Source organism: Puma concolor, chromosome B1 (assembly GCF_028749965.1).
Source record: "Puma concolor isolate L17-30 chromosome B1, mPumCon1.1.hap2, whole genome shotgun sequence".
NCBI lineage: Eukaryota > Metazoa > Chordata > Mammalia > Carnivora > Felidae > Puma > Puma concolor.
The window spans coordinates 63,535,222-63,557,436 of NC_141670.1; the positions used below are offsets into that span (position 1 = coordinate 63,535,222).

A 22,215-nucleotide genomic window follows, 5' to 3' on the forward strand; every position below is an offset into this window, starting at 1 on the left:
TGCATGAGGGTTCCCTTTTCTCCACATCCTTGCTAATACTTGTTATCTCTTGTCTTTATAATAACAGCCATTCTGATAGAAGTGAAGTGATAGCTCATTGTGGTTTTGATTTACATTTCCCTGATGGTGAGTGATGCTGAGCATCTTTCCATGTGCCTGTTGGCCATCTATATGTCTTCTTTGGTAAGATGTCTATTCAGGTCCTCTGCCCATTTTTTAATGGGATTATTTGGTTTTTTGTTGAGTTGTATGAATTCTCTATATATTTTGAGTGTTAACCTCCTTTTAGATATATCATTTGTGACTATCTTCTCCCATTCACTAGGTTGCCTTTTCATTTTGTTGATGGTTTCCTTTGTTATGCAAAAGCTTTTTAGTTTGCTATAGTCCCATTTGCTTATTTTTGCTTTTTTTCCTTTGCTGGGGGAGACACATCCAGAAAAAAAGTTGCTTCACAGTTGAATTCTACCAAACATTTAAAGGCGAGTTAATACCTATAATGTCTCAAACTCTTCCAAAAAAATTAAAGAGAAGGGAAAGCTTACAAACACATTTTACACGGCCAGAATTACCGATACCAAAACCAGCAAAAATGAAACAAAAAAAGAAAATTGCAGGTCAACATACCTGATTAATATAGATGAGACAATCCTCAACAAAATATTAGCAAACTGAATCCAACCATATATTAAAAGGATAACATACCACAATCAAGTGGGATTTATCTCAGGGATGCAAGGATGGTTCAACATCGGCAAATCAATCAACATAACACATCACATTAACAAAATAAAAGATAAAATAATATAACCATCTCAATAGATGCAGATAAAGCACTTGAAAAAATTCAACATTCATTCATGATGAAAATTCCCAACAAAGTGAGTATAGAGGGGATATACCTCAACATAATAAAGGTCATATATTAACATCATACTCAACTTTGAAACTTACAAGACACCGATGAAAAAAACTGAAAAAGACACAAATAAATGGAAAGATATTCTGCGCTCATGGATTGGAAGAATTAACATTGTTAAAATGTCCATATTACCTAAGTCAATCTACAGATTCCTTATAGTATCTATTGAAATTTCAACAGCATACTTCACAGAACTAGAACAAATCTGAAATTTTCACAGAACTACAAAAGATCCTGAGTAGCCAAACCAATCTTGAGAAAGAAGAAGAAAGCTAAAGGCATCACTCTTCCTGATTTCAAACTATACTACAAAGCTATAGTAGTCAATACAGTCTGGTATTGATATAAAAACAGACACACAGATCAATGGAACAGAATTTGAGAGCCCAGAAACAAATTTATAGCTACAAAGAACAGACTAGTGGCTTCCAAAAGGGGAAGGGGGTCAACAGTATGGTGCTGGATGGTAATGAAGTTTGTGGGGGTGATCACCTTGTAGTGCATACAGATGTCAAATCATAAATCTGTACATCTGAAATTTCTATATTAGAAACAACAAAATGGACTTTGTATTTCTGAGATAAATCCCATCTGATAATGTATAATCCTTTTTGTATCATCCTAGATTTGGTTTGCTAGTATTTTCTTATGAATTTGTGCATATATACTCAAAAGGGATATTGCTCTGTAGTTTCTCTTTACTGTGATGTTGTTAATCTGGTTTTGGTATCTAGGTAATACTGGTCTCACAGAATGCATGTGAACTGAGCTTTAAACACTGCTGTTCTCTCTCTCTCTCTCTCTCTCTCTCTCTCTCTCTCTCTTTCAATTTATCTATCAGGTCACTGCCAAGTGTTTTCACTTTCTTGGAAAGTCTATATACCTATAGGTAAAAAGACTTGGGTCAACAATGATTGATTAAACATTCATCCACTTAGTAAATATTTATAATGAAATCATTTTTTAAGAAGCATTTGTCAGCATATTCTGGTTTCAGTCCAAAATAACTGTATTTTAATTTTATTTAGCATTCTTAGAACACCAAACACTGTGTAGGAACTGGGATGGCTACTGTGGATAAGATCCTCGCTATGACAATCCCTGAGTCTCCTGGGAGATACAGACCAGCACATATCCAGTGTGCTAAGTTCTACGATAGGAGAAGTCAACAGTCAACAGTGTTATGGGAGTACTTCAGAGGAGTACCCATGTCTGACCAAAGAGAAGAGGTTAGGGGCGCCTGGGTGGCTCAGTCGGTTAAGCGTCCAACTTTGGCTCAGGTCATGATCTCACGGTCCGTGGGTTCGAGCCCCGCGTCCGGCTCTGGGCTGACAGCTCAGAGCCTGGAGCCTGTTTCAGATTCTGTGTCTCCCTCTCTCTCTGCCCCTCCCCCGTTCATGTTCTGTCTGTGTCAAAAATAAATAAACATTAAAAAATTAAAAATTAAAAAAAAATAAATAAAAAAGAAGAGAAGAGGTTAGAAAATGATCACCAGAAGGGAGAAGAAATTGAACAGAAGAGGCTAGGGTATCTCTGGATACTGAGGAGGCCATGGATCAAGAGGGCATGAGGCTGAGAACAGACAGACTCTAAGGTTACCTGCTGAACCGTGGATCCTAAACGTTTTTCCAGAATTGATTCCCAGAATGAATCTGGGCATCAGGATATATTTTTCCCGAGACAGAGATTGAAACTGAACCCAACCTATAGAAAAAGACAAAGGCTGAAAAGACTCTCTTGCTGCCTGATTATCTAAAATGGTTTCACAATCATATTTGCAAATTCTTTCCCCCCTCAGGAACTTGGAAATTTCAAAGTGCATTTAAAGCTATTAGGCACTTGATTAAATATCTCCTCCTCTCTCCTGGGATTCAGTTCTCAATCTTAGCAGGGCAATCTTGCTTCTTTTCCCAACGACAGATCATTTTCCCTTGGTAAGGAAGTGTAAGGGCTGAGTAGCTCCAACTGCTACTCTGTATGCTAACAGTGCATCACCTACTCGTGAGCAGTAACCAATGCCCTATTCTTACTTCTTACTCTCTACTTCTTCTGTTACTAGCAGATGAATTATTTTATAGCAAAGAAAGCTCACTGAATCTCCATGGGCTACAAGAAGGCGCATTCAAATCTGCCAAAAGGTTAAACAAAATTTAAAATTTTCTTTATAAGGTGGACACAATCTTTTGTCAAATTCGACAGACACGCGTGCCCTCTACACATACCAAGCAGCATACTCCATAAGAATCTATGTTACTGAAGTCAAACTCTAAGCTGCCAGAATATTAAAGTGCAGCAGACTTCAACTGACCCAGGCAGCCCCGATGCAGAATTTCTTTCACCTTTGGCATGTACTTCAACGGGCATCCCCCTTTGCCCTCTGCTCTCCCCAGCATTTGCTGTTATTTACTTAAGACTTTCTCAATTGATTGTTAAAATGGCAGCACAGTTGCCAAATCCTACATTAAGGTGCTGTTGTGTGCTCTCCTCTTTTTTTAATCGATCAACATTTCTTGAACTCCTATAACATAGGAGGCATCCATCACATCAGATGTGCAAAGGATATGGAGGAAAATACAGAGAATAGGAAAATCCCAGCCTGCCCTGCAGGCAGCTTAGCCGCTCATGACCTGCAGGCCTTTGATCATATTAATAACCCTCGCTGTGCCTCTGTTTCAGGCTGAGAGATTAGCATGAGCAAAGGTACAATAGTACATAGTGCAAAATAGGTAACTTTGGCTAAAAAGAGGTAGCAGCACATAGTAGCCTGTGCTAAGGAGTGATAGAGACGAGTGTTACAGAACCCACCGTGGGGAGAGTGGGGAGAGGTTGCGGTCACCTGAAGCGGGAATAAGACCTTATAGGAGTAAGAAGGAGGGGGCGGTGGAGGGAGGCTTGAGCCGGGTCCTTAAAAGTAGGGAAAGGTACGGAGTTTTTAACAGAACGAATAGCTAACGTTTATTGCCCACAGCAACACATACATACTTCACATGGAGGATCTTACTTAATCCTCACAAAACTCCTATGAATTACTATTATCCTCATTTCATACGTGAGGAAATGGGTTTAGAGGAAGAGGAGGGGAAAAGGTTTCCAGGAAGTGAAATGACTTATCTGGAGCAAAGGAATGAGACCTGCTGAGGGCATCTGCAGCTTTGTCTCTCCTGTTCCTGTCCCTGCAGGTTTCAGTCCATGAGCAAGCAGCTCCTGTTTTTACGTGTCCTGTGATCCTCTTCTCTGCCACCAGCCCTTTCCTTTCCATACACAGCGAGCATGCATCTGTCCCCGGAGTTTTGCTTATTTTCCTAGTAGGCTTAAGGTAATTTCAGTTAGTGCATTTTAGCCTCCCACATCCCCTTGCTTTTGACACGTGGACTTCAGCAGTACTCTAAAGACATTTCAAATGGTCCTCTAGTGATTTTATATAAGAATGTCAGCATTTGCCAGTACCCTGCCATTCATGTGACCAATGGCGTGCCACTATTCCGAACATTGGCAGAGATGCTAGTCTTTTAGAATGGATTGGGAGTTAAATCCTCAGAGATGAACATACAACCCTCTGCCCCCTTGCTCACGAATGGTTTCGGGTCTTTCTCCAGCTGGGGGGATATGGGACTTGAACATGGATTTAACCACCCTAGGCTTTACGGAAGAGCCTAAGAAATGGGAGATGTGGGACAGGGGAGGTCTCGTGACACACTGCAAACCCAGGCTTTTTTAAAGGTCTAAATGTCTTTAGCCAGGATATGTAGAAGAGTGAGATACTAGTTCACTGGGACAACACAGATGTAACTCTAACATTCATTTTGGCTACAATATTAACCTCAAGCTTTCAAATTACTTCATTACCACTATCTTTACTTTTGGTAAAATCCAAAATAGATAACCCAAGAAACAGAATATTTTGCTATTTTCTAGAGTAGGAGAGCTATGTATTTTATTTGTACTCTAGTCTTCTTACTTGTTTCATTTTTGTCTGTCAAGTGTAATAGAGAAGATAGTTTAATCCAGGGAATTTTAAGAGGTCTGGCCAGTAAATCATATTAAAATGTATTTGTACTAAAGTGTTGCGTGAGCCTTGCTTTCTGGGTAGCTACTGGTTTAGAACTTTCTTCTCAAAACCCTGTACATAATGACAAGGGAAATTTTGGAGACCCATCCCCTGAGATTTTTATAGAAGATGCAAGTCTCCAGTGTAGTGAGCGTAGTAGCCACAAGCACGGCTTCTGAAGTCAAAAGGCTAGCCCTGTGATCTTGAGTCACTTAACCTCTCAGACAATGCCCTCATAGAGAGACGGAGAGAATGGCATTTGCCTCAGAGACTTAAATGAAATCATACATTAAAAGCTCATGGCAGAAGTCAGGGTATACATTAAGTGCTCAGTAAGTTAACTAGTATGAAAAGAATGAATGAGGTGAACCAAGGTGTTTAGCACCATTTCCAACAGTAGATGTCACCCTCCTCCCAAGTACTGAGCCAAAACGTCTGTGCATTCCATGCACATTGGAGAACAGAGGGTAGAGAATAAAATTTCCTACAGATAGCTTATAATTAAACAGCACGATTTTAAGTACAGCCCCCAGATCGCTGTTTGAGAATTAAGAGCTAACATTTAAACCACGCCCACACAGGAAGGGAAAGGGATAGAAAGAATGAAAAGGGTCATATGGTCTAGGTACAAATTAGAAAACATGGTCTAGCAGAATAGTCTCAGTTCAACTTTCTGAATCCTTATTTGAATCTCTTTATGTTTGCAAAAGAAGGAAAAGAAACTTACCCAAAAATGGCTCCATATTATGAATAACAATTTGGTAGAATTATCAACTCTTTGAGTTGAAATCTAGGTATGATATTAAATCAGCTCTAAAAAGTTTAGTTCTATTCTTCCATCTGCACAGAAAACATACACCTTCAAAACAGAGAAAAGAGCTGTCTCAATATCCTCCATCTTATTAGCTCAATGGAATTGCATGCAATCATAGCCTTATAAATACATGTTGAAACTGCCAAAGAAGTTCAGCAAATGAAGCACTTAAAAAAGAATTACTCCTTTTATTACAAAACTTAATAATTTAACGATTTCTGTACTTTTCTTTATAAGAATAAAAAATGACAGCTGACACTCAAAACCAGAAACCAGATAATCAGACAAAAAAAATCACATTTATTTCAACAGTTCAAAGTGCAAATACAGCAAGTCAGTCCACAATGTTTCAAGATACAGTTTTAAGTATAATGAAAACTTGATCTACAAAAATGAAAGGGTAAACAGCAGAAATAAAGCTCAATTTTTTTTAAAATTTCAAGTAACCCCAAAACCCTTAGACTAAAATATTCCACTTATGACGATTCAGAAATGCCTTCATTTATGGACACCAGTAGTATTTTGCAATCCAAAAGGACTTCTCAAAGAAAGAGAATCACCCCAAACCGGTCAGCTTAGGACAAGAGTGGAGGTTCTTGGTGCGGGCTCTTCCTGATTTGGCGGCCTCACTGACACTGTCAACTGATGTGGTCCAACCCATGATACTTTGATGTTTAGGCAAATTCTAAAAAATGTGTGAAGTTCAATATGAGGCCAACACCCTGCTAAGAGTTTTTTAAACGGCCCCCATAGATTTAAAAGATTTTATAGACCAATTTTCACTTCAAGACTATGGTGTTATTGGGGGAAAGACATAGATTAATACTTCTTCCATTACTTCGCACCTTTCCGTAAGGTTAGCAACGTGGCCTTTGAAACTTCCTTGTGACAATCGTCCTTCAGTACCTATTTACTTATTTCCACACATACAGAACTTTTATATAGAGTAGAAAAAGTTCCCACTAGGAAGATAATTAAAGGTTGTTAATGTTCCTTGTATCACCTGGCAGCCAAGACACGTTTATTTCTGCTCCGCAGAAGCAATGTTAGCTACTTGCTTCAATTCAGGAAAGTGTATCTTCAGAAAGGTTTAGATGAGATATTTATTTACTCAGTCTTTTTTCCAACCTTCTTCATCTTTTCATTATAGGCAATAAATTGAGAGTCTGTTCCAAAAATTCTATCCCACCATGTAAATGTTGAAGCATAATTTCCGATGAAGTTCATATGGTGGAAATCATGATGCCGAGAACCAGCATAGAAAGGGATCAGATTTAAAGGGTTGAGAGGAATGTCATAACCACTGAAATAAAAATGATAAAGATTATGAAGGAAATAAACCCACTTCAAATAACTGACATTTTCATTGACAGTCATCTGCCTGTTAACTAATTCGAGTAACATTCCATGTCACCTAAGTCACATTTATTTCCGACATGTTTACAAAGACAAAACCTCACAGAAAAATGGTACATATTCTAGAAACCATTTCAAGAAATTAAAATAAAAACCTTAATAGATCTTTGGAACTTAATTTTATATATCATGGGATCAGAGAGAGGACTTATAGTAATGAATCTTTAGACACAGCCTTTCAAGAATTATTTTTCTTTTCTGTTTTAGAGGAGCTTTCTCACCACAGTTTGTAATGCCCATAAAAGTATGTGTCCTTTAGGAAAAGTTAAATGAAAGGAGTTACTGGGGACTCCTGGGTGGCTCAGTCAGTTAAGTGTCCAACTTTTGATTTCAGCTCAGGTCACGATCTCACGCTTCATGAGATGGAGCCCCGCATTGGGCTCTGTGCTGACACCACGGAGCCTGCTTGGAATTCTCTCCCTCCCTCTCTCTCAAAAGAAAATAAATAAACAAAAATTCTAAAAAACAAAACATATGTAACAAACAAGGCTAACATGAACCAAGAGGTTACAAGACATATAACCTAACAAAAATGGGCAAACGATATAAAAGGGTTACTCAAAGAAGACAAAACACATCTACTGATGAGCACACACAGACGCACAGCCTCTCAAGTCCCTGAAGAAATGCAGATCACAATACTGAAAACTCTTCAGTTCTCTTAAGGACAGAGTAAAAGACTGTATCTATCCGGCTTGGAAGGTGTTGCGGGAGGGCAAGCATTCTCATATATACTCCTCCTGGGAATGTAAATAGGGACCCTTTTGGAAGGCAGTTGGGCAGTATCAATCAAAATTTTATTTTACTTGACCAAGCAATACATGACTACATTCTAACTGTAAAAATGACAACTGCCAGAGACAGGAATGTAAAAAAAAAAAAAAAAAAAAAAAAATGTTTATCCAATGATTATGTTCTCATGTTTCCTTTAAATAAAAATAACAAAACTAATGTGTCTTACTAGTCTGCTTAGAAAGATCGGGGCGCCTGGGGGACTCAGTCGGTTAAGCATCCGACTTTGGCTCAGGTCATAATCTCGTGGTTTGTGACTTCGAGCCCCGCGTCGGGCTCTGTGCTGACCGCTCGGAGCCTGAAGCCTGCTTCAGATTCTGTGTCTCTCCCTCTCTCTGCCCCTCCCATGCTCATGCTCTGTCTCCGAATAATAAGTAAACGTTAAAAAAAATTTTTAAAAAGATAATCTTATGACTATGAAAACAAAGATATATTTTGATACCTTATACCTAAATAGAAACCATAGCTCACCTATGGACGTCAATAGTTTCCATCAAACGAATGGTCACCCATGCCCAAAGGAAAATGACATGATCACATAAAAGCATGATTCCAATAAAAAATCCAGTTCCGAGAATCAGAGTTTCCAAGGGATGTGCATATTCAGCTTCCATTCCAAATGGAGCCTAAAATAAATAGGTAAGAATTACTTAATGTGTTGTGACTGTTAATTTTATGTGTCAGCTTAGCTAGGGTACAGTGCCCAACAGTTTGGTCAAATACCAGTCTGGATACTGTTGTGAAAGTACTTTTTTGATGTGACCAACATTTAAGTGAGGAGACTTTGAGTAAAGGAGATTACTCTCCATACTGCAAGTGCTCTTTATCCAATCAGTCGAAGACCTTAAAAGCAAAGACTGAGGCTTCTCAAGGAAGAAAGGATTCTCAAGACTGAAATACAGAAACCCTGCTCAAATTTCCAGCCTGGGGTCTGTCCTACGCATTTCAGACTTGCCAGGCCCCACAATCACATGAGCCAATTCCCTAAAATAAATCTGTGTGTATCTCCTATTGATTTTGTTTCTCTGGAGAACCATGACTAATACATAACATTAAATATATTCTAATTTGTTTATACATATGGTTTTATAATATTATATTGTTTCTTTTTGTAATGACAGTATACCTAGCTGAAGATATATAAACAATAACCATAATTCTCAATAAAAACATTTTTGTGGGGGCCTGGATGGCTTAGTTGGTTGAGTTCAACTCTTGATTTCAGCTCATGATTTCATGGTTCATGAGTTTGAGCCCCGTGTTGGGCTCTATGCTGACAGTGCATAACCTGCTTGGGATTCTCTCTTTCTCTCTGACCCTCCCCTGCTTGCTCATGCGTGTGCACGCTCTCTCTCTCTCTCTCTCTCTCTAAAATAAAGAAAACTTAAAGCAAACATCTTTTTGTTTCTACCAAACATCAAAAGGTCTAAAGATGTCCTTAATAAAATCTTAATAACTGCCTTTAATGGTGTTAGATAAAAACATTAAACAACTTAAACTCTAATTTTGGTTTATGCAGTTGAAATTGTTCTGCCCAGAAAAGGACACTTGATTTAGCAGACCATGTAATCAAGATCAATGTGGAACACATTGACATAACCAGTTGGACAAAGGTACATGAAAGCAGTTCTGATCAAATCAGTTTTTGTGGAGGCCAGAATGAGGTGGAAATGTGTTAATCAAACAAGTCATTAATTGTTTCAGAAGTTTAAAGATAAAAGGTTCATTGTTTTGGGATCCAATTTAAATGACTTTAACATCACTATGGCCTCTATTAATCTGCCACATACCAACTGTGATAGGATAGTGCTCTGGCCCCAAAGATGAGTGACTGAACTATTTCATATAACATTTTTCTTGAAAATTTATAGAACTGGTTGTATGTATGTGCGTGTGTGTGTATTATGGTCTTAACATGTTCATGCCAAATAAAAAGCAATACAAACATCACTGACAGTTTCTTAAAAGCTTGAAGAAAAACATTTTGCCTCTAATAGAAAAAAAAAAAATTCTAACATACCTGAAACTCATGATGAACTTTATGAATATATTTATATATTCTTTTATGATGTAAGAGCCTATGCAGAAAATAGTGCCAGGTATCTTCAATCACTGCGCAGCCTAAGCATTTTACCAACAGCAGACACCTTTAAGATGAAAATACTGTAATGAGTATACAATAACTTACTTAAACAATCTAGATTTCTCCTTGGATCACTGCTTGAGGAATTACATGAAACCAAATACCCACTAACCACCTGACCTAACTGGATACACTGACCAGCAAACTCTCAGAACTGATAAGTACAACGTGACTATATCATAGCTGGTATTATAATACCTCTGAAGAAGGGGTAAAGAGATCGACACTGTAGCAATTCTAATTCATTTTTTAAAAATGCACATGTATAGGGGTGCCTGGCTGGTTCAGCAGGTAGAACATGTAAATCTTGATCTCAGGGTTGTGACTTTGAGCTCCACATTGCTCCACTTAAAAAAAAAAAAAAAAAAAACTGAAAAAATTACACATGTATAAAATCAGAGTGAAACAAAATCCAAAACTTCTAGGAAAGGAATAATACTGACGAAGGACTTGAACTGAGATTATTAAGAGTTAAAATCATCACTTCTTTTCCACCAAAGAGAGGGTCATAAGGGCAAGGGGCAAAAACATTTTATATACAAATGAACACATACACAACGCTTTTATACGTTAAACATATATTACAAAGAAAAGAAAAAGTGTACACCTAATAGTGGTATATCTGTATTTGGGTATGTCAGGAGCAAACAGTTGAACACAAATATTATTTGAACACAAATACTTGTGCTCAGATAATATATATGTGTCTATATGGACACAACTTTTATAAATCTCACAATTACTCTCTTCTCTTTTCATTCATTTTGGACTTAAAATGTAACAGAGTTTTTCTTGGTTGAAGCATATGGATCTGTATACAGTCACATAAAGGGTGCTACTAAAACTTCTGATGTAAGAAATCACTTTCCAATAAAATATTACATTAAAATACAGAGAGATAGGGGCGCCTGGGTGGCGCAGTCGGTTGAGCGTCCGACTTCGGCCAGGTCACGATCTCGCGGTCCGGGAGTTCGAGCCCCGCGTCAGGCTCTGGGCTGGGGGGCTCAGAGCCTGGAGCCTGTTTCCGATTCTGTGTCTCCCTCTCTCTGACCCTCCCCCGTTCATGCTCTGTCTCTCTCTGTCCCAAAAATAAATAAAAACGTTGAAAAAAAAAATTTTTTTAAATAAAATAAAATACAGAGAGATAAAAAATGGGAACATTTTAAGTTTCTACTAATGGTTTACTTTTCTACATTGTATCTACTTCTAAAGTTTAGAATAAACATTAACCAAATGAAGAAAGAAGATCAACATTAAGGATATTTTAACTAGATAATAAACCATGACTGAGTATCAAAATCAAATCTTTATCTACATACCATCTTGGCATTCTTTCCCAATCATAAGGAATATTAAAATACTCTGTAAAATAATAAGTTCCACATATCAAAGGAAGCTGGATACAAAAGTGATTAAAGAGAAGTACTTTAAAACATTTCCACTGGTTTTCCCATGTTTCTGGTTTATCCTAGGGAGAAAAATCGTAGTATTTAGTATTGTGTCGGTAATTTGACCTGAAAATCAGAGTGAATTCTAATTATTTCTGTAATGTTTCTATGTGACCTTAATTCTACGTTATTTAATTAATCTTATATTACAGTGACTATGTTGCAATAAGCAAGGGCCAGGAATCACAGCACCCTCCCCTTCTAAATTCTTGACAACTATGGTAATGAGTTAAAATAGGTGAAGAAACTGTTCCCAAACAAACCCAGGAATAAAGGTCACAAACAAACTGAAAAAAAAAAAAAAAAACACAAAAAAACACCACACCGTGAATCACTCTTCCGTCTTTGCTGCCCACAGAGCCCTCACTTCTGTCAGCAGGAATTTCAGAGAAGACATGTGTTATGCTGAGATCACAGGCAGGTTCTCCCAGCTGTCATACAGACCACACTGAAAACCTGGATTACGGAGGTGAAGTGATGCCTCCAGCCATTTAGCGGTACTCAGAAATAAGTGTATTCCCAGAAATAAGTGGATTTTTGTCATATCCAATGACAGAATTATAACTCCCTGAGCTGGAAGAACGTCAGAAATGAGTCCGGTGGTTCCCAAAGAATGGAGAGCTACTGCCCACAGATGACATCCAGAGATGAAAGTCAAAATGAGAAAAGCGAGATCAATGTTGTAAAAATGTTCAGAAAACCTCATCAGGATATCGACTTGGTTAGCAAGCCATATAAAAAATCTAAATTTATTCGATTTAAAGGGCTGCAGTTAGATAAGAAAAGGTGCTTCTGGTTTCATAAAAAGACGGTGATAATATTTAATAGTTATTGGTTTGTTTTGCATGTCCTTACTTAAAAATCCAGACAGCTGCCAGTCAAACTTTTTTAACTAAACCATAATATCCCAAGCAAGGAAACTACTGCTCAGCAGTAGAAGCCCAGAGAGGTCTGCTACCTTGCCCAGGATCACACGGGCAGGGACCCGAACTAGGACTAACAAAAATCTAGGTCTCCAGTTCTGGTCTTAAAATTCTCTTTTTTGTTGCTCTTAAAATCCCTTGAGTTATCTTCTCTAACAAAAAAAAGAAAAAGCATTTAATAGATAACCAATCTAGAGAGCCAGCCTCCAATCTCAGGGCCACCATCACTAGCTAACTAGCTCTGAGATGCTCACAACTCTGTTTCCTCAACAATAAAATGAAGGGATTAGACAAGATAATTATTAATTAGCTATCTCTACTCTGAGATTATCTGACCTCCTTACTCCAAACCTCCAGTCTGTGACTGGGGACAAAATAAATTAAAGAGCCTAGCTTGGGCAAATTTTCCCTACAAATTCCATTTAACAGACTTTTAATATCCTAGCTTGAATGTGATACCCTAATTTAGCTGCAGAAATTAACACACAAATCAGTCAACTATAAAATCACATGGTTAAAGTGTACATAAATTAGTTTAAAAGATAATGAACAATGAGGGAGACTGGGGGGGGGGTGTAATCTGCTTGGAATTCTCTCCCTCCCCTCTCTGGCCCTCCCCTTGCTAGCTCTCTCTCAAAATAAATAAATAAATAAATAAATAAATAAATAAATAAATAAATAAATAAATAAATATTAGAAAAAAAGATAACAAACAATCAAAAACTCCTACCTAGTGGAACATCAGAGTTTACTGTATTTTACACTTTACATATCACTGCATCCTAATATGAAGGAATACCATTATTAGGACAATCGAATGTTTTTAGTATACGTGTCCCTGAGGAAAACTGCTAGAGAACTACGAAGACGTGATGTTCTGTAAATTTCCCTCTTACTTGTGAGCATGCGCACTGACTATCCTAGTCTATCCTGTTTGAAACTGCTCTCCTCAGGGGCACCTGGGTGGCGCAGTCGGTTGAGCGTCCGACTTCAGCCAGGTCACGATCTCGCGGTCCGTGGGTTCGAGCCCGCGTCGGGCTCTGGGCTGATGGCTCAGAGCCTGGAGCTTGTTTCCGATTCTGTGTCTCCCTCTCTCTCTGCCCCTCCCCCGTTCATGCTCTGTCTCTCTCTGTCCCAAAAATAAATAAACGTTGAAAAAAAAAATTAAAAAAAAAAAAAAAAAAAAAAAGAAACTGCTCTCCTCACCGCCAGCAACCTTCTTCCTGTGCCCACAAACAAGGGTTTCAGGGCTTTTGCCTTCAAAATGCATAAACCTGTAATTAACTGTACTGATTCTGTTGCTTGTTTTTAAACCCTTTTATCTTATGAGAACTTGTACTGATTTACCAACACAGTTCATTTTGGTATCAAAAAGCTCAAAGCAGAGATTTTGATGGTGTTGAACCTCAAAGGAAGACAAGACAGCATGAGGCCATATACCCGCCCTTTCCATTTCTGTTTCTAAGTCCACCTGTAACCAACTAGACAATTACTTGTACGGTCTTTTGCCACCTTTTAAAGTCATTCATAAAACACTGACTGAAAAGGTCTTCTTCTCTCTGGAAAAGTGACCACCCTCTGACCAGTGAGTCAAGTGCGGAGGGCAGAAGGAGGACAGGGACACTTTGGCCTGGCCAGACATACCATGATTCAGCCCTATAAGCAAACAAATCAAGAGGTGACACACTCTAGTCAGAATCATCCCAAACATGCATGAAGACAGACATCCAAATTGAACTCTGCCTTTCAAAGCAGGCCCTGTTATAAAAAGCATTTTGGAACTTCTGTCCTTAATTTAGGGTAAGAGAATACTCCCCTTTGGGCATGTCCCTTTTTCCTTCCTCTCCAATCTTTTTGTTCTTCCCTTGGCTTACAGTCTAGTCGCCTGATCGCCTGCAGTATCCCCGGATAGGATCAATGATGGCCTTTGCGTGAGCACTTAAACTCACTGGGAGAGGCAGCAGGGCAAACAGACCCATGGGGGAGAATGTGCACACCGCCTGCCACCTGACGGGTACTTAGTAAGTGCAAATTAGTCTCCACAAAGGAACACTCTCAAATGTTCTACCAAGACCACGTGTCCTGGAGTTTTAGTTTGGCATGACTTTTTAGAAAAGTAAACAGCAAGCATTAGAAACTATCATGGGTTTGCCAAGTGCTGATAAAGCATCTCTAATAAGCTAGTCCAGACTCTTTGCTGGGACCCCTGTCACACTCTAGTTGACACTCTGGTAGAGCTCACCATTTTCCCTGTGATTAAAACTGAAAAGCAGCACTGTGTGTATCTCAACACTCTGTCATGCACGGTGGGATCTCAAGAAATTTAGTGCACTAAAACAAGTATCTAGAAACTAGGGGCCTCAGGACTTCCTCATTTGGGATGACATGAATGCTGCTCAACCACTACCATATTATTTAAGGAAAAAACAAAACGTTTAATAACCCCAATCAAGATCTTAGAATATTAACATACACTTAGCAGCTGAGACATCAGGGGTAGGAGCGAATTGCAAATTATCTACAAATCCCCATAACTTTCCTTTCCAGCTAGTTTAAGAGATTAAAATTTCTAAGCCCAAATTAGACATCTAATGAAAAGTATAATTTAACAAATTATTCTTGAAACATTAGCAATAACAATCTAGGGCTGTGCTGTCCAATATGGTAGAACTAGAAATGTGTGGCTATTGAACGTTTTAAATATGGCTAGTCTAAACTGAGATGGGCTAAAATTAATGTAAAATACACAATCGATTTCAAAGTCTTATTGTGAGAATAAGAACATAAAGTATCTCATTAAGTACTTTTATGTTGATTACTTAAGATGATAATAGTTTAGATTTATTGTATTAAATGAAGCATAATACTAAAATTAATTCCCCTATTTCTTTATACTTTTTTATGTATTCTATCAGAAAATATAAAATTATGCATGTTCCTTCACTGAATTTCCATCGGACAGCCGTGATCTAGATTCTCTCAAAACAAAGTTATATTTACTTTTAAAACATTCCACATCAATGATAACATTCCACTGTAAGTCCATCACACTCACCTTCTGAATTTTGTACTTTTTCATGTAAGGTATAAATTGAAACAGAAATCCAGGTAAACAGAACAAGAAATAAAGCGCCTCATGAACTATCAAAGATCCCCATGTTGCAATCTGGAATTTCGTGTAATTATTCAACATATAGTTCCAAGCATTTTTAAATGGTTCTTGTAGAGGGTTCTCAGGTAACAGTGAATCTACATACTCCACAGCCAAGGATGCCGAACTAAAGATGCTGATACTTTCATTTGTTGCCATTTTTCAAATCTTTGCAGAAAGCCTTAGAATTCTGGAAAAATAGACAAATAAATAAATACATAAAACAGTGAAATTCCAGCAAAATAATTTTTAAAATTCATCTTCTGATAATTTTTAAAACAAAAAATACTAAATAAGTACCAATTCTCAGATCCTAAACATGTGATTAAAAAAAAAAAAAAAAAGTTGGGGCGCCTGGGTGGCGCAGTCGGTTAAGCATCCGACTTCAGCCAGGTCACGATCTCGCGGTCCGTGAGTTCGAGCCCCGCGTCAGGCTCTGGGCTGATGGCTCGGACCCTGGAGCCTGTTTCCAATTCTGTGTCTCCCTCTCTCTCTGCCCCTCCCCCGTTCATGCTCTGTCTCTCTCTATCCCAAAAATAAATAAACGTTGAAAAAAAAAAATTAAAAAAAAAAAAAGTCAACTACTAGATGTCATCACTGTGTCCATTTGAGGACACTGATTTAAAAGCCACACGTTAAGTTTCAAGAGCAGGATCTAAAAGAACACTGGACAAAGAATTTCAGACTATATTTATTGATTTTTTTTCCAATATATGAAATTTATTGTCAAATTGGTTTCCATACAACACCCAGTGCTCATCCCAAAAGGTGCCCTCCTCAATACCCATCCCCCACCCTCCCCTCCCTCCCACCCCCCATCAGCCCTCAGTTTGTTCTCAATTTTTAAGAGTCTCTTATGCTTTGGCTCTCTCCCACTCTAACCTCATTTTTTTTTTCCCTTCCACTCCCCCATGGGTTTCTGTTAAGTTTCTCAGGATCCACATAACAGTGAAACCATATGGTATCTGTCTTTCTCTCCATGGCTTATTTCACTTAGCATCACACTCTCCAGTTCCATCCACGTTGCTACAAAGGGCCATATTTCATTCTTTCTCATTGCCACGTAGTACTCCATTGTGTATATAAACCACAATTTCTTTATCCATTCATCAGTTGATGAACATTTAGGCTTTTTCTACAATTTGGCTATTGTTGAGAGTGCTGCTATAAACATTGGTGTACAAGTGCCCCTATGCATCAGTACTCCTGTATCCCTTGGGTAAATTCCTAGCAGTGCTATTGCTGGGTCATAGGGTAGGTCTATTTTTAATTTTTTGAGGAACCTCTACACTGTTTTCCAGAGTGGCTGCACCAGTTTGCATTCCACCAACAGTGCAAGAGGGTTCCCGTTTCTCCACATCCTCGCCAGCATCTATAGTCTCCTGATTTGTTCATTTAGGCCACTCTGACTGGCGTGAGGTGATATCTGAGTGTGGTTTTGATTTGTATTTCCCTGATGAGGAGCGACGTTGAGCATCTTTTCATGTGCCTGTTGGCCATCCAGATGTCAGACTATCTTTAAAGAGACTTTTCACTGTGGTCTCCTTGGAAAAACTTGTAATTTCAATTAGCAATAATGGAGTTTGAGTGTCACTTAAAACCAAAACAAAACAAAACAAAACAAAACAAACAAGAAAACATCTGCCAAATAAGACTACATAAAAATTAAATACTTCTGACTGGGGAATAAATAATTATAAGTAAAGTCAAAGATCAAATGACAAACTGGAAAAAATATTTCCAACACTCATGACAAAAGGCTGCCAAGTGTGCTTTAAAGAAAGACTAAAAACCCAACAGAAAAATGACAAAAGACATTCCCAAGGAGTTCATGGAAAAATAAATATAATACAAATGTTCACTAAACAAATATGCAGCTCAGTTCCACTCAAAGAAATATATCCTAAACCAAAAATCTTTAAAAGTTTCATGGTGCTCAGGACCCAGTATTGGTAACACACTTTGGGGAAACAGGCATCATTATACATTGCTAATGGAAGGATTAGTATGTCTGAGGAAAAATTCACAATATTTGTCACAATTAAAAATAAATACACCCTTTGATCCAGCAATTTTCTTACTCAGGTACAAAGACAGTGACACTAAGACTGAAGGAAGCATTGCTTATAGCAGCCAAAACAAAGAAAAAAGAAAAACAACATAAATAAGTCCATCAATAAGAAAGGAGTTAAGTAAACCCTAAGTCTTTTCACAGGCAATAATACAGCCACTTAAAAGAACAAGGAAAATCTGTATGTTCTTCATAGAAGGATGTCTAAGATACAATGTTAAATGAAACAGCAAGTTGCAGAATAATACCCATAAACAAGAGCCCCCCCACTTTGTTTCTGTGAAAACGTTATATATTTATCTGTGTGCGTGCACACGTACACGTACACACACACACACACACACACACACACACACACACACGATGTATGGAAGGACATCCAGGAAACAATTGAGAGTGGTGACCTTTAGCGGAAGAGATCAAGAGGAAAAGATGCACACTCTTGTCCATGTGCACACACGGGATGAGGGGTGGTGAGGCAGGAGGAGAAAAATTCTACTTTCCATTTTATACCTTTTTGCAATTATAATTTTCTCATGAATATACTTTACCTATATAATAAATAAGCATAATGGGTCACGAAATCAAAAAAATCAAAAAACATTCTTTGTAAGAATGTTACTTTCCTTAAAATGTCCCCTGTTGTTCCTAATGTGCAAATTATGAAGGACAACTTTAAAGACAAATCGTTTAAAGCCTCAGAAGCATTCTTTATTTTTTTTAATGTTTATTTATTTTTGAAGCAGAAAGAGAAAGACAGTGCGAGCAGAGGAGGAGCAGAGAGAATCCGAAGCAGCTCCAGGCTCTGAGCTGCCAGCACAGAGCCCGACACGGAGCTAGAACACAAACGGTGAGATCATCACCTGAGCCGAAGTCGGACGCTTAACCCACTGAGTCACCCAGGCGCCCCAGAAGCACTCTTAATAGTGCTCAAAATGCCCCACTCCCAATGCTGACCTCTCACTGTGCCTCATAGAGGATACTGGGGAGCTCAGTCAACTTGCTCAGGTCTCTGAATTCACTTTGTATCCTTAGTTCTTTTGTCCTACTCATTCTCAAATGGCTTATACTCTGGGACTACAGTTACATCCTGGCCATTCCAACCTCAAAACTTCTCTTTTCTCACTCACCTTCTCTGGGAGTGACTAGTGTTTTGTTCCCTTCTTACCTTAAGAACTAGTCTGTCACTTATCCTTTCTTACTTTTCATCTTGCCCTCTTCACTGAGTCCATTCCTTCAAGTTTAGAAAACATACTCACGTCTTCATACTCGTACTTTCACAAGAAAGTCTTCCTTTCTTGTGAAAAGTCTTCCTAACCTGTATCCCCCACTTCCCCAAGCCACTGTCCCACTTTTCTTCTTTGAACCAACCTCTTTTTTCTCTAGGGAGAAATCAACAAAAAGCCTCTCCCTGCTTTGTTCGCATCCAAACACGTCACTCAACCACTTGCAATCTAGCTCCCATTCACGCCAAGGTGTCTTCAGTCTCCTAACTCACGAGATAAAAGTCATTCCAATCCTCATTTTTCATGAGATCATCACCAAATTTGACAATGCTCAACCAACACCACTTAGTAGCTGTGTGACGTTAAGCAAGTTATAGAGCCTCTCTGAACCTCACTTTTATCATCTGCAAAATGTACAGAATAGTAACTAGAAGGTGGGATCTTTTCATAATGTATGTGTATGTTTATATATATATATATATATGATCATATATATATCTCATTTATATATATATATATCTCATATATGAGATATATATAGAGAGATACACATATCACTACAATGTACACCTTAAATATCTTACCTGTCAATTATACCTCAATAAAGCTGAAAAAAGAAAAATAGTTTTAATGAGTCCAAGACATAATACACGTGAAGTACTTAACTTAGGACCTGACACACAGTAACTAAGCTAACAATAATTGAGCACTTCCTATATGCCAGGAACTGTGTTCTAAGAGCGCTACATGCTCTCTCTATATTAAAGACTTTAATCCTTCACAAAGCAGGTGATTTTATTATTTCCATCTTATAAATGAAAAACTGAGGTTTAGAAAGAGTAATCAACTTTTTTTTAATGTTTATTTTTGAGACATAGAGAGCATGGGGCGGGGGTGGGGGGCGCAAAGAAAGAGGGAGACACAGAATCTGAAACAGGCTCCAGGCTCTGAAAGGTCAGCACAGAACCCAGAACCCAATGCGAGGCTCGAACCCACAAACCGTGAGATCATGACCTGAACCGAAGTTGGACATTCAACCAACTGAGCCACCCAGGTGCCCCAGAGTGAGCAACTTTCTTAACCCAAGTTACAGAAATACTAAGTGGGGGAGACTATGCTCTCATCCACTATGGTCTATTGTAATCATCAATAATAAAGCACACAACAGGGGCGCCTGGGTGGCTCAGTCGGTTAAGTGTCCGACTTCAGCTCAGGTCATGATTTCAGTTGGTGGGTTGGAGCCCCGCGTCTGGTTCTGTGCTGACAGCTTGGAGCCTGGAGCCTGCTTCGGATTCTGTGTCTCCCTCTCTGCCCCTCCCCTGCTCACGCTGTCTCCTTCAAAAATAAATAAACATTAAAAAAAAATTTGTTAAATACGCTGGTATCTATAGTCTTTCCGTCCCTAGCCCTTTCTCCTAAACTCCAGGTTCTGATTATCCAAAACTCTACCGGCCATCTTCAATTACACAGTTCAGAGTCCCATCAAACTCAACATGCCCCAAAATTCAGCCAACTGCTCCCTGTAACCCTGCCCAAATATTCTATCTTCCTTAACCTCTAATTTGGTGAACTGCACCATCATCTACTTAGTCATCTCTGAAAGAATGTTCCCGGTCTCTCCTCTGCTGCCTAGGTCAAGCCTTCAAATTTACCCCAATTTAGAGACTTGTTGTAATTCAGGGGTTTACTCTCCCAACACAAGAAAGGAGAGTGGATACATCTTTGCCAAATGAACAAAACCAAAAAACTAGGAATTAAATTTAAGGAGAGGGGAGGGGAAATAAAGAGTTTTCTTTTCCCTTTTCTTATCCTTGTGCAACCTGATTGGAAGCCTGCTCCATTCTCAGGAAGAAAAAAAAAATGAGTTATCTGTGTATTCTCTGAGAAACTCTGAAGTTTGGCTGAGCACGGTCGGCCAGTGTCGTCCTTTGGCCCATATACATTGGCTGAGCCCGGACTGCAGCAAACAGTTCCCTCATTGGCTGGCGTTGTCCAATCTCTTAGCTTGCCCTCCTTAAACACTACCTTTAAGGTACAACGGCAGGGTCTAGCTAAACAGCAGAGTTAACCCCCTTCTTTAAAAAAGATGTCAAGGGAATGCATCCCTGAAAGATAAAAACCAAGGCCCTGAGCGAGGCGAAACAGGCCCTGCCAGGCCTTCACTCTTCACCTCTCTTATCTCCCACCTTCCCGCTGTATTCTCACACTTCACGTGTAACGGGCACAACACTCCCTTGTCGGTAACGTCCGCCATCCAACTCCTATTCATCCTTCAGTGACCTCCTCTCAGACGCCCTTCCCAACCCCACTACCTCCACTGCACATACGCAAGAGATCTTATCTCCCCAGTAGTGCTTCTGCTTTTGCAAAACTTTCATCACTCCTTCACCCTGTGAACTATCTCCTAATATATCCCGTCTTCGGATGACTGTAAACTTTTAAAGGGCAAGAACCATGCCCCAGCCTAAATTCATCATTTGAGATTTCACACGGCTTTCACCTGTTCCCCTTGCCTTCCGTCCTCACAGCGGGCGCTGGCGCCCTGCGAGCGCGCATCCACGGCCGACCCCGCTCCCCTCAATACCACGGAGCAGCTGGCCGGAGCCCGCCCGCTCCCCCTTCCTGGCCTACCAGTCTCACCTGGACGACCGCGCGGGAACTGCGGGCCACCGTCACCCAGACTCCACCAGGTGCTGCACCTTCGGAACCTGCCTTTCCGGCTCGAGGGTGGAGCTAAGAGCCCGAGGCGGCTTCTTTTGCTGTTATTGGCTTGCGAGGGCTCCCAACCCTCCTTCTCCGCGCTGTGATTGGTCCTTGCAGTAGGCGGACTCGTGTGACTCGCGTGAACAAATCCCTGGCGGTCCCAGCCATTGGCTCTGCGAATGGAGTGAGGATAGTGAGACCGAGGCTTCTAGCCAGTAGCCAGCGCCGCAGCGCGCCTGGAGGCGGGGAAGCGCGAGGACGCGTGACGGCGTGAGGGGGCGGACACTACCACCACTAGAGAGCCGCAGCCAGGAGTTGCCTTGGCAACCGCGGTTCTTGAGGCGTTGCTGCCGGCGCCCGCGCAGTCCCTGGAAGAGGGTACCAGGCCGCCCTCCACGCGACTTTAAGATGTGACTTGTGTTAACAGTCGCTTGGCAAAAACCTGGGAAGAAAAACTATAAATGAGTTTTAAGATCTGTTTTGACGGTTTCTTTACAGACAGCCTTGCCTCCCTCTGCTCTACCTTGGATCTAGATCATTCTTCCTTGTTTCCCCAGC

General features: G+C 39.6%; 1 protein-coding gene across 1 annotated transcript; it reads right to left on the reverse strand.

The window, feature by feature from the left end:
• Window positions 1-6,064: 6,064 nt before the first annotated feature.
• Window positions 6,065-21,748, reverse strand: MSMO1 (methylsterol monooxygenase 1). The gene is made up of 6 exons (XM_025922228.2): window positions 21,595-21,748; window positions 15,562-15,847; window positions 11,455-11,603; window positions 10,013-10,139; window positions 8,464-8,618; window positions 6,065-7,087 (listed from the first exon to the last, which is right to left on the reverse strand). The coding sequence occupies exons 2-6, from the start codon at window positions 15,814-15,816 to the stop codon at window positions 6,892-6,894; spliced, it is 882 nt and encodes a 293-aa protein (XP_025778013.2). The 5' UTR covers window positions 15,817-15,847; window positions 21,595-21,748; the 3' UTR covers window positions 6,065-6,891.
• Window positions 21,749-22,215: the final 467 nt, after the last annotated feature.